The sequence below is a fragment of the Bidens hawaiensis genome, unplaced genomic scaffold (genome assembly GCF_021521415.1).
Source record: "Bidens hawaiensis isolate Kalapana, Puna unplaced genomic scaffold, B.hawaiensis_p1.1 tig00058713_1, whole genome shotgun sequence".
Lineage (NCBI taxonomy): Eukaryota > Viridiplantae > Streptophyta > Magnoliopsida > Asterales > Asteraceae > Bidens > Bidens hawaiensis.
The window spans coordinates 58,661-72,319 of NW_027500562.1; the positions used below are offsets into that span (position 1 = coordinate 58,661).

Here is a 13,659-nt window from a genome sequence, read left to right on the forward strand (position 1 = left end):
GATTTATTGTTAACTTTTTGAATGTAAAACTTGAGTATTGTTATTTATTAGTTATTTTACAAGTTCCATGGTAATTGGGTATGTGGTAACCATCCTCGGTCTTATTCCGAGTCAAGGACCGAACCAAAAACCGAACTAAACCGAGTTCACTCGCTTAAGACACACAAGTGTGTTTTTAGCCACCAAAACTCATATTTTTCTTCAAGATTATATTTTAAATCAACTTTAGTTAATTTCTAAACATACTTGGCATGTCGGTAACCAACTTGATCTTATAACAAGTTCGGACCGATAAAGTCGTATACTCGCTTAACGAACATTAAGATTCTTCACAATAGAACTACATACTTGGTTAAGTCTATTTTGATTTTATTGAGTTATCTCATAAAATTTATTATTTTGGGAAGTTAACTTTGAGCTTGGTCAATTATCAAGTCTCCAACCGACAAACCCGAACACTCGTTTAAACCTCGTTTTGGTATTCTTATAACCAAGGGTTTTGCAATATTGCATTTTAACCCACATTATTACTTAACATAGGTTGAGTAAAAAAGAAAAAGAAAAAAAAACTAATGAATAGAATACCGAGACCCGGTTTCGAGTAAACGTATTTTACAAAACTCGTTTCTTTAATTTCTCAAATATTTACATTTTAAATCCTAAACTTTATTTATTTACTTTATTTGTCATGTATTTTATTTTAAACCCTTCCAAGACTACCTACTAACACAAGACCCGTTTAATATAGGTCTTGCTCGTTAAACCAATCTCTCCGATTATTCACGACACTATCTTTCAAGTTACTTGTTAATGTGAGTACTTTTTCATCCCCCGTTTTCCATCTTTCGTTTTGGGGGTGGCATTGCATACTTATTCAAATTCAAATGATTTATACCTGAGTCTTAAACCACAACACTTATTGTATATGTTTACTTAAATAAATGCTCGATTTGGTGTTATATGCTTTACATGATTATGTGCAAATTCTTGAATGCTAAGACGGGTAGCCTCATCAAAGTATGATCATACGTTAATTCCGAGTATATATGGTATCCCCATATAGAAAAGTGTCGTCAATGTATTCTTATTGACGGTTTTATTATCTAAATTGTTGCTATTATTTATTGTTTTTCATATATTAGTTGTGGATTTCATACTATATACTTATTGTCCAAAACTATGAAAATTGTTCACCAACCTTTGTGTTGACAAACTCTATTTTATGCAATGTTACAGGTTTGATGTTAGCTTGATTGGATTACTTGAAGAAACTTATCATCTTGGCTTTAGGATATTAGAAAATGAAAGAACAAGTTATTTGTTTATTTATCTATTTGATATTTTGTATGAACAATTGTTGTGTTATTTATGATGATATGGATTTAAATGAGTTGTTTAAATATTGTAACTTTATAGTGTAGTTGTGCAATGAGCAATCATGTCGCGCCTCGACATTTCCGCCTTCATTGGTCGGGGTGTGACATGTACCTCGAGAACATTCGTTTAAAATTATATTATGTTACATTTTATAATAGTTTATACACAATAACCAATTAATGATTAAGCAAACAAGAAAACATTTGGCCAAAACATACTGATAAACATCTAGTCCACATACATAAAAAGAAAAGTGCACCCCAAAATACATCATGTTCCAAACACATGGTCTACATGCATAAAAGTAAATAGTTCACCCCAAAATACATCAAGTTTTTAACACGTGGTTCACATACATAAAGTTCATAATAGTGCACATAAAAACATACTGAAAATAAAATAAGAACTACTGTGGTGATGGCCCCCGCGCCTGTGGCTCCGGTGCCGGTGATGTGTCAGATAGCCCTATACGAGTCATTTAATACCTATACGGTCGTATAGGCCTATACGATCGTATAGGTTGAAAAAACTGTTTTTCTATACGGTCGTATAGCCCTATACGACCGTATAGGTGTTCTGGTGTGTTAGATAGCCCTATACGAGCCATTTAATACCTATACGGCTCGTATAGGTCTATACGGTCGTATAACTTGAAAAAAGCTATTTTTTTTGTCTTCCTATCGGTAATGCGTAGCCTATACGACCGTATAGGCCTATACGAGCCATATAGACATATGGGGGTGGTGTAGGAGGATCACATCCCTTTGGTGAACTTTTTTTTTCTTTGAATATAGGTAATATATTCACAACGGCGAACTAGCAATATACTAGCCCCAAAACAACAACTTACACCTTAAACATTGAATTTACACCAACTATTTTAATCTATTACAATTTTCTTCGATCACGAGACCACCCATAAGAAGCTAAGAATTTGAATGTTTTCCACGATTTGAGTAGGTTGAGTGTTGATTTCATTAAATATCTTGTCGTTACTTTGCTTCCCATATACACCAAATTGTGACTAGAAAGATGCTTGAATTAGTTTTCTTTGTAGTGGATTCCGGCTACATGATAAACTCTAGTCTTTTGTTATTTGTAATTGGTCATGTAATATTTAGTTATGGAATATTACTATGGCTCGTTGCAATTAAAAGAAAACTTATGCTATAACGAGATGTTAATCAAATGTATAAAATTTGAAATAAGGTAACGTTTGGTATAAAAGAATGGAAAGTGAAATGGAATGAGTTATTTCAAAGAAATAAAAATAACATGTTGAAAAATTTCTTTTGAATATAGGATTTTTCTTTTAAAAATATGTGTTTATTTTTTCATTTCTTCATGGAATGAAATCAAAATTATTATTATTATTATTATTATTATTATTATTATTATTATTATTATTATTATTATTATATAAAGGTTGTTATGTTATTTTTATATTATTACTATATAATATTATTATACTATCATTATTGTACTGTATATTAAAATATAACTATTTTATATTTGAGTTATAATAATAATAATAATAATAATAATAAACAGTGAGTATTTACGTAGAGTAAAGATAGAAGTTAGTTACTTTTTTTATGACAGGTTCAAAGTTTATTATACACTTGCGTAATCCATTCTTAACAAATATAGAAAATTAAGACTAATTGGTTTTCTTTTGTGAAACAATAAACTACATAAATCTAATAAATTACCATAAGATTTTGTTGATATAAAATAGGACTTAGTTTATTCGCCGGAATATTCGTACATTACGACGTCGTATCCCGAATTAGCAGTCGGAGGCTAGCCGTTGACTCCATTGTAGGAACTCTATCTAAGTTTCATTTGACCCCTCATCTTCATACATTTTAATTCTTAAGCCTCTTAACTTTCAATATATGCACATACACTTCTAATAGTTTATAGCTATATGGATGATACTGTGGTCTACCTATGCAAATAAAAATGGCAAAACCTTTATATGAATACTTTTTGGCACAGAGGAATACATGATACTATTAATGTTCATGCAAATTTGTTTTGAAGTTATAAATAGAAGGGACATGCATTATTGAATGATAAGATATTGCTACTAATGCGATGAAGGGAATTTCGTTAGAAGTTCAGTGTTTGTGAAGAATCCCATCAGTTTGATACACTCTTGTTTTTGTTGATGGATCTTTTTTTAAACCAGACAATCATGTCGATGTTAAATAAAAACAAGTGACGATATGTTTTTTTGTCGTTTAAGGCTAATTGCGTACATTGTGTTTAGGCGAGTATACTCTTAACTGGGCCTAGCTCAACGGGTTAAGACACAGCACATAGTATAGTGCATTAGATGCGTCTTTCCTTCTCATCATGCTTTCGTTTTTCGAGGAAGAAAATACTCGCATAGTCGTTTGTAATAATGACAAATGTGTCTCTTCTTTTTTTGCAAGACAAAAGTTATGTACCGTTCAAAAATCATTATCAGTTTGATTCTAAAATGATAACATAAAAGAAAAATAATGCACCTTTTAATTTTAATATAACTATAAAATAAGTTAAATCTAGCAACAAAATTAAACAGACAATATTAACTTAACAAGATATAGAAACATACCACTAGATTTCCTATATTATCCTCATCTATATCTTTTAGAAAAAATGTTTTTCACATATAACTACATCTTCATTCCATTCCTCAAGATATATATGAAATTTAGATATTCAACTCTCAGTCGTTATAAATCAAAGAATCACTATTGATTCTCTATCTCACAAACCTTATATTTTATGAACGGACAATCGAGAAAAAAAAGATTATAATTGAACAGAGATATATATATGAAGAATGTATGCAAAGATAATATGAGTTTTAACTAAATTACTGAAAATAAAAATAACGAATTCAATGTGAGTGCTCTAAACACCACACCTCTAAATAGTCAAAATACTGTCCTTTTGTTAATGTCTACATTTTTTTCATTCCGTCACTCCACCATCCACTTACCAAAATCGTCAATATCAATATAATAACATACATAAACATATAGTTCATTATTTACTAACGGAACATATATTAAAAAAAAAACTATTTTAAAGACCTGCATTATGGTTTGCTCTAAAATGTATACGTTTGTAAAACATTCTAACTGTCCTTTTGAAATTCATTCTCTTGCATTACAAGTATATATTTTATTAAAATGTGTTTGCTCTCATCTCACTCTTTTCAGAACCTGCTTTACAAGTATATATTTTATTAGAATTTACGTGATACGTTTATTTGTTACTATCATAGTTCAAACCCTCTACGCAAAACATCAAACTTAAAGGACCAAAAGATCTAAACCCATATAGAATATAAGGACCTAAATAACACAATTTACAAAAACATTAAGGTAGAGTGTAAACTCACTAAAAATAAATATATTTTTATACAAAAAAAAGTTAAAAAATTAACTATAAAAAAACCTCAATCTCTCTTCACTCACTCCTATCTTCCTCCTCTCTCTCACCATTTCCTATCCTCTCTTCAGCAATGCCACATCACACTTCTGCTTCTTTCTAATTACAATACACCAAACCCCAAGAAGCAGTTCTGTTTTGGCATAAGCTGAAAACACAGGAAGGAAATTATCTCAAAATATCAAATCTCACCCACATTTATCAAATCTTGATAGATCTAACTCAATTTCAATGGGTGACATAGTATCCGGGAAGAATTTAATCCCGGAAAGCTTTCCGGGGGCTTCGGTGGACCTCGCAGCACAAATTGGGATGCTGTGGGACTTAATTAAAGCCCCATTGATAGTGCCATTGCTCCAATTGGCTGTTTATATCTGTTTAGCAATGACGGTTATGTTATTCGTCGAACGGCTTTACATGGGTGTTGTTATTATCCTTGTGAAGTTGTTTTGGAAGAAACCCGAAAAACGCTACAATTGGGAGCCGATTCGCGATGATTTGGAGATCGGGAATTCGGCTTTCCCGTTGGTTTTGATTCAAATCCCTATGTTTAATGAGAAAGAGGTTCGTTTATTGCATTAATTGTAAATATAATTTTCATTGTAATCAAGTTTTAGAGTACCGTATTAATTAATATTATTTACCGGGTATTATTGTTGTTGTTTGTTGTTTTTACCGCAGGTTTATAAGATCTCGATTGGGGCGGCCTGTAATCTATCGTGGCCGTCCGATCGGCTCGTGATTCAAGTACTTGATGACTCAACTGACTTTGTTATCAAGGTACATCTCAATCAAGTCTACAAATCTATATAATATTACCAAATGATTACATCATTTTTTTATTGTTAAATTTGGTGGATTTTATTTTTTTCAAGATTTAATTTTTAACCCAATTGGGTAAAATTGGTTTCAGATTTCAAGTTTCATATATATTAATTTTTAACTATAATTAACTAATTTCTTGAATTTATACAAATATGCAAAGGTAGTCATCATTAGATTTACAGAAACACTATATTTATAATAATAAAAAAAGAGAATCAACCCATGTTACATTTAATGCCATACCCATATGTCATATGCTCCCTTTTCTTTTAAAAACAAAAGAATTATATAATTATTAATTATATATATGTTTTAATAATATTTTTATTTTATTTAGGATATGATTGAGAAAGAGTGTCAAAGATGGGCAAGTAAAGGGGTTAATATTAGGTATCAAATTAGACAAACCAGAGGAGGTTACAAAGCAGGTGCTTTAAAAGAAGGATTAACACATGATTATGTTAAAGATTGTGAATACGTCACCATTTTCGACGCGGATTTCCGACCCGAGCCTGATTTTCTCCGACGAGCCATCCCGTTCCTTGAGTTCAACCCTCAAATCGCCCTTCTTCAAGCGCGGTGGCGGTTTGGTAAGTGTTTTAGCTAAAATGTTGGTTAACTAATTCAATATTTGATTATAAAACTTCTAAATTTTAGGTTACCAAATACTAAATTACTAACCCCATTATAATAATAAATAAAATATTTAAAAAAAAAAGAAAAAGAAAATAAGCACACTTGCTCATAGATTGTAGAAGTGTCGGTGGTGTGGTCTCACACACTCACCCATTGTTTTGTAGAGAGAATATAATCATTATATATTTATTAAATTTACTATTAACCTATCATAAATAATAATAAAGTTAAAAAAATATCTGCAACAATTATGTAGTCAACAAGCAAATAATATGTGAACAACATTTTACAATTTCCAACATAATAAAAACAATATCTTGTTTTTACTCATCAACTTTTTGTAAAGTTATTATATTGGGTGAATAATAAGCTTAGTTTAGAAAGTTACAAAGAGCATAATATTATAAGTACAAGGATTACTTCTATAAAAAAGAGTATAGTACATGGATCTAGTATGTAAATTAAATGTGGGTCCCATTTAACTCCTTGAATCACGGCATCGTAGCCGTCCGATCGTGACACTAAGGTTGAGGGGTGTGGGGCTTCAGCGGGGGCGCGAGAGCCCCTCCGCTCGCGCCCCCAGGCGCGAGCACCACATCACCGGGGCGCGAGAGGGGCGCGAGCACGGAATTCAAAGCAGGCGCAAGGTGGTTCGCGGGACCTGTAGGCGTAAAGGGACATTGGGAGACGTGAAAGAGCCGTTGGGAGTACAGAAATGAGCCGTTGGGCTCTTTAATTTAATAAAAAAAAAGTATTCTTCCTATATATAAACCCAATATCACATAAAACAATTACCACACTCAAAATCACATAAAACAATTACCACAACTTCAAAAAAAAACCCAAAATCAACCCATCTTCCAAACTTTAAATTTAAAACATGTCTGGAAATTGGTACCCAAACCTAGATTCAGGTTATAGTTACGACGATTTATGGTCGTCACCAGACCAATCGATGTTTTTTTCGGGGGTCGCAAGAAACATCCGGCTTTCAACCATCCAACATACAACCGTCTCCTAACTTTGTTGTTCCGGAGACACAAGAATCACACGGTGATGCTACGGGAGCAAGAAGACGCGTCCACCGGAAAAAACAACTTGCAACGGACGGGCCGGGACCGGCTTCGACTCCGAGGATGAAACGGAAAACCACTCCGTGGTCATCGGATGAGAAGGAAGCCTTGTGTCGGGCTTGGATAGTCATTTCTGAGGATCGGCGTTGCGGTAATTGTTTTAACGTTTTTAAAAATGATTTTTAATAAAAAAGTTAAATAAAAAAGTTAACTGAAAATCTAATTTAATTATTCATTTTGCAGCCGACTACCAAAAAAGCAAGGTTTTTTGGACAAAGGTTAGGGAGACGTTCTATACGCTCGTTGGGAGTACAGAGCGAAACGCCGATATGATTTCGGGTCGGTGGTCCGAAATCAGAAAATTTGTCGGCTTGTTTACTAATCTTTTCAACAGGAACGCCGGTCGTATGAGACCAAGTGGCAGTGATGATTTGGCGGTTTACAATTTCACTGTCGAAGAGTGGAAGCAGGAGTGTTTGCAGAGGTATGGGACGGTGAAGACGTGGGACGATGTAAAGTTGTGGGAGAGGTTGAAAAGGTGTTCCAAGTGGGTTGAGCTGGTGGCGCCGGACCATGATGCGGAAGTAGGGCCGAAACGGACTAAAACTAGTTCGTCTGGAGCGTATAGCACTTCTGCCGGGTCGGATTGCCGCGTTGGATTCGACCTAAACATTGCGGGGGAGGAAACGTCTTCACCGCCGAGGAGGCGGCCATTGGGACGGGACGCCAAGGGGAAAAAACCGGCTGAGGGGGGAGCCGTAAACATCGTCGATCTTGTTGAATCCCTCAATAAATTCAACAAAACCATGGAGGTGGTCTCTAATGACAAAAAGGAAAAAAGTCGAATGAGATATTTGGACTTCCTTACAAGAGACTTCAGTAACCTAAATCCGGTCGATCAAATGCTGATGGAAAAGCAAAAGGAACGTATCCGAAAGAGGTTGATCGAAGAAGACCAAGCCGAAGAATAAGAATAATGTTTTTTTAGTACTTTAATTTTTTTATTATTTTTAGATATTAATGTGTTTTTTTTTTAATGTGTGTTTTTTTAATAATTTATGAGTTTTTTTAATAATACGTTTTTTGAATATATTTATAAAAAACTAAAAAAAAAAATCCGCTGGAGCCCCTGCTGGAGCCCCTCCACACCAGGGCCAGGGGCTCCAACACCCATCTTATCCAGTTTCTCTCTCTGCCACACGTTACAATATTATTGGCTGGAGCCCCCACTCGCGCCCCCGTTAGAGCCTCCCACACCCCTCAGCCTAATTATATTCACTACTTTATGTCTTGTGCTGACTCATTCGTACTTTATTTTTAATTTTCAAAGATTTTTAATCTTAAGCCGAGTAATATAAATTTGTTAAGAACAAACTGCGGTTTTTTGTTCCTATATTTGTTCAAATACGTGGTTTTAGTTAAATAGTTTTAAATATGTAATTTTTGTTCATGTGGTTTCATTTCACTTGCAATTAAACGAGACCCCACTAGCCCCGTTAAGTCTGATCGTTAAACTCATCAGCATGCCCCTCACCTGAGGGGCAATTTTGTCCTTTTGTCCCTCAAATACACCTCAACTGCTCAGCCGAGGGGGCTTACGAATTAGGATTGGGGTTTATTTAGGGAGAAAAAGGACAAAACTACCCCTCATGTGAGGGGCATGCTGATGGATTTAACAACCAGAATTAACGGGGCTAGTGGGTCGGGCAAATGAAATGAAACCATAGAGACGAAAATCACTTATTTAAAACTATTGAACTAAAACCGCATGTTTAGACAAACCAAAAGGACGAAAACAACCGTTTACTTTTTTGTTAAAAAAACGTAATAATAATTGAAGTGGTAAATATATGGGTTGTAACATGTGCTTTCATAACTTGTACGTTGAATTAACTACCAAGAATAAGTTATGGTTAACGCCAGAGTAATCGGCATAAATGCTGCTGGTAAAAGGGTAGTTTCGCCATTTCGATATTTATTATTGTATTTATTAAGTGGTCTGTTTTTTTATAGAATAAACAACTTTACTGCACAAGGGACAGTATAGTAATTTAGCTCTCTGCACGCCACGTGCATTTATGCTTCCTTGTTGTACTCTGTGCATTGTCGTTGGTACAGCTGCTGGATTCTACTTTCTCAATTCTCACCGACACTCAAGATTTTTTTATTTTATACTTTACATCAATTTCCCTAAATATATATATGTTTTATATTAAAATATTAAATAAAAAATGTATTTTAACTAATTAATATTGAATATACATATTAATAATATTATAGAATATTAATTGTTTAGGTGGTTAATATTAATAAAATATTAATAAATATATGTATGTTTTATATTGAATTATTAAATTAAAAATGACTTTTAACTAGTTATAAGATACTTCATTATAAAATCATTTAACAATTTTTTTTGAAAGGTAATTTAATAATTAATATAGGATACACATATTAATTATTTTAGGTAGATTAATATTAATAAATATTGTATTTGAGGTGTAGTGATTATTTGGTGATGAGGTGTATATTTGTGGTTGATATAATTTCTTGTGGGAAGGTGACAAAAAACAAGCTGTGAGTTCATGTGCTTAATGGCATGTTGTGTTTGTGATGTAGAGACATGTGTAATGTAGCTTCCATTGGCCAAATAATGCATGGGCCCACCTTCACTTTTTATATATTTTTGGTTTATTATTATTATTATTATTATTATTATTATTATTTGGATTAAAAAGTTACAAGGTCATTTCTCTTGGCTTTCTTCTGTCCTCTTGTGATATCATCACTATAAATTTATAGTTCAATAAACTATGTGTTACATGTCAACTCAAATATTAATTTACACTTAAATGTATTATTTATTTATTAAATTATTTTATGCAGTGAACTCTGATGAATGTTTATTGACAAGAATGCAAGAGATGTCACTAGACTACCATTTTACAGTGGAGCAAGAAGTAGGATCAGCCACTCACGCGTTTTTTGGATTCAACGGTAATAACCAAAATCTATACATAATAAATAAGTAACGAGAATGCCACTTACACCGGTAAAATATTTTCATTTAATGAATAAGTTTTTTTTCCGCTTCTCTTTTTAATTCCTAAATTTTATCATTTTCTTCACATGATAAACATGTTTGGTTTTAGTTTTTCTTTTTAATTTCTAAATATTTATTACTAACTATTTAATAATTTAATGTTTCTTTTATAATCTGTGTTATACAAGAGCTTTTAGACTATTTAATAATAATACCGTAACATGAATACAATTACCGCAGGAACTGGTGGCGTGTGGAGGATTGCCGCGATCAATGAAGCGGGAGGGTGGAAGGACCGGACCACCGTGGAGGACATGGATCTTGCGGTCCGAGCTGGTCTTAAAGGATGGAAGTTCCTATATCTTGGTGACCTTCAGGTTAGTCATTTTATCCGTCTTTAAACCGGGCCCAAATCCAAAATACAATCTTTAATCGGGCCCATGTTTAAAATACAATCTTTAACCCGGGCCCGTGATCAAAGTACAATCTTTAATCCAAACCCATGATCAAAATACAAACTTTAATCCGAACCCATGATCAAAATACAATATTTAACCCGAACCCATGATCAAAAACAATATTAAACCAATCCCATGATCAAAAAACATCTTTAACCCGAACCCATGATCAAAATACTATCTTTAACCCGAACCCATGATCAAAATACAATCTTTAACCCGGACCCATGTTCAAAATACAATCTTTAACCCGAGCCCATGATCAAAATATGGTCTTTAATCCGAACCCATGATCAAAATACAATCTGTAACCCGAACCCGTGATCAAAATACAATCTTTAATCCAAACACATGATCAAAATACAATCTTTAATCTGAACCCATGATCAATATACAATATTTAACCCGAACCCATGATGAAAATGCAATCTTTAACCCGAACCCATGATCAAAAAACAATCTTTAACCCGAACCCATAATCAAGATACAATCTTTAACCCGAACCCATGATCAAAATACAATCTTTAACCTGAACCCATGTTCAAATTACAATCTTTAATCAGGCCCATGTTTAAAATTCAATCTTTAGCTGGGGCCTGCGATCAAAATACAGTCTTTATTCCAAACCCATGATCAAAATACAATCTTTAACCCGAGCCCATGATCAAAAAACAATCTTTAATCCGAACCCATGATCAAAATACAATCTTTAACCCGGACCCACATTCAAAAACCCAAATTTTAATCTGGACTCACATTTATAATACAATCTTGATAAATGTTGCAGGTGAAAAGTGAGCTTCCTAGTACATTCAAAGCCTTTCGGTATCAACAACATAGGTGGTCTTGTGGTCCAGCCAATTTGTTTAGGAAAATGGTGATGGAGATTGTTAAAAACAAGGTTATTTAATCTTCTCGTCTTTAATATCATTTTTCGACTAAAAGCGACAGCGTTTGTATTAATATTGATTGTTTTGTTGCAGAAAGTGACATTGTGGAAGAAAGTTTATGTGATCTACAGTTTCTTCTTTGTTAGAAAAATCATCGCGCATATGGTCACATTTTTCTTTTTTTGTGTGGTTCTTCCACTCACAATCTTGGTCCCTGAAGTTGAGGTTCCAATTTGGGGTGCCATATATATTCCATGCATCATCACTACCTTAAATTCTGTTGGAACTCCAAGGTATCATCATCATTTATCATTAGTCATTCAAAGATGATTTTTATAAGTATACATTGATATATGATGTTTTATAACATTTTTTAGGTCCATACATTTATTGTTCTACTGGATTCTTTTTGAGAATGTGATGTCGTTGCACCGTACTAAGGCTACATTCATTGGTTTACTTGACGCCAAGAGATCTAACGAGTGGGTCGTTACCGAGAAACTAGGAGATGCTCTCAAGAATAAAGATAATAACAAATCCGCCAAACAAGCACCGAAAAAGTTCAAATTCAACATTGGTGACAGGTAAAAGTCATAGATTTCTCTCATTTTGAAGTTATGAAACTTGACCAAATCTAGGCCTGTAAACAAACTGAATGTTCAGTGAACAGTTCGATGAGAAGTTCTAGCAAACAAACAAACATGAGCACAAAAAATTTGGTCATTTAGTTAAACGAGCGAACGAACATGAACACATGTTTTGTTCGTTCACTTGTGTTTGTGAACGTTCCTCTAATAACTCTTTTTATGTTCGTTATTTATGTTTTATTAAGTTCGTTAGTATATTCAGTTAAATTTCAGGCACACCATAGTGTTCTTCACACTACTTTCAACTGGTTTTAGTTTAGTCATGTTCGTTCATATATGTTCAGTTATGTTTGTTCGTTTACTTTTGCTAACCGTTCATTTATTCCTACGAACATGAACATCCCTTCATTTACTTAACGAACGCACACGAACATGAAAGTTGCCTTTGTTTAATTTTTTGTGTTCGATCATTTGTTAGGTTAATGAACCACACGCTCTATTCGTGTTCTTTTACCATCCTAACCAAATATTTGTACTTTGGATGATGTAGAATTCATCTAACGGAGCTTGGATTTGCTGTGTTCCTGTTCTTCACCGGATGCTATGATTTTATGTATGGAAAACACAACTACTTCATATACATATTCCTCCAAACAATCACATTCTTGATTGTTGGATTTGGATATGTGGGCACGATTGTCCCAAGTTCTTAGAAACTCCAAATGGTATTCAAAACTTATTAAGTTATAAATGGTGCATCTTGTTTCTCTTTCGTCTCGACTTATTCTCAGTATATACAATCTTTCGTGTGATTGAAACAAACGCATACCGTTACGAAAGGGGACAAGAAAAGAGATTGGAGTTGTTTGTGAAAAGGAGACATAAGAGAGATAGGTTGTTTGTTAGGAGCATAGTATACAATTGAGGTGAAGAAGGAAGAAAAAAAAAATGATGTTTATGTTTTATTTGATTGCTAGTTGCTTTTGTTTTAAATATTTGGCGATTGGAAGACTTGGCCATCTATGTATTCTACGTTTTATTTTCTTTGTTTGGAGTCATGTATTGTAGTACAACTTCATACCATTAAATTAAACAGATGGGCTCTCATTTTTGTACCATCTCCTATGTAGCTTTAATACATAATCAATTTTATAAATATATGTTTTTTTAACGTCAAAGTTACAATACTTTTGATACTCTTGTACTCACAACAAGTACGCCCGTTGTTTGGGTTAGAATCCAGGATCTCCCGCTAAGAGACAAGAACTTTTGTCAAGTGAGTTAACCCCACGTCGACATAATACTCCTAACGCTTACAAA

At 33.5% G+C, this 13,659-nt stretch overlaps 1 protein-coding gene across 1 annotated transcript; it reads left to right on the forward strand.

The window, feature by feature from the left end:
* Window positions 1–5,037: 5,037 nt before the first annotated feature.
* LOC143602348 (glucomannan 4-beta-mannosyltransferase 2-like) lies at window positions 5,038–13,337 on the forward strand. Its single transcript, XM_077079490.1, has 9 exons — window positions 5,038–5,391; window positions 5,509–5,607; window positions 5,990–6,242; window positions 10,248–10,358; window positions 10,645–10,781; window positions 11,650–11,763; window positions 11,846–12,045; window positions 12,130–12,336; window positions 12,890–13,337. Exons 1-9 carry the CDS (start codon window positions 5,059–5,061, stop codon window positions 13,050–13,052), a joined length of 1,617 nt encoding a protein of 538 aa, XP_076935605.1. The 5' UTR covers window positions 5,038–5,058; the 3' UTR covers window positions 13,053–13,337.
* Window positions 13,338–13,659: the final 322 nt, after the last annotated feature.

Coding starts and splice junctions, on each gene's coding strand:
- LOC143602348 (XM_077079490.1), top strand. CDS start 5,059: ATGGGTGACATAGTATCCGGGAAGAATTTAATCCCGGAAAGCTTTCCG. Junction 5,392..5,508: donor CTATGTTTAATGAGAAAGAG/GTTCGTTTATTG, acceptor TTTTTACCGCAG/GTTTATAAGATCTCGATTGG. Junction 6,243..10,247: donor TCAAGCGCGGTGGCGGTTTG/GTAAGTGTTTTA, acceptor TATTTTATGCAG/TGAACTCTGATGAATGTTTA.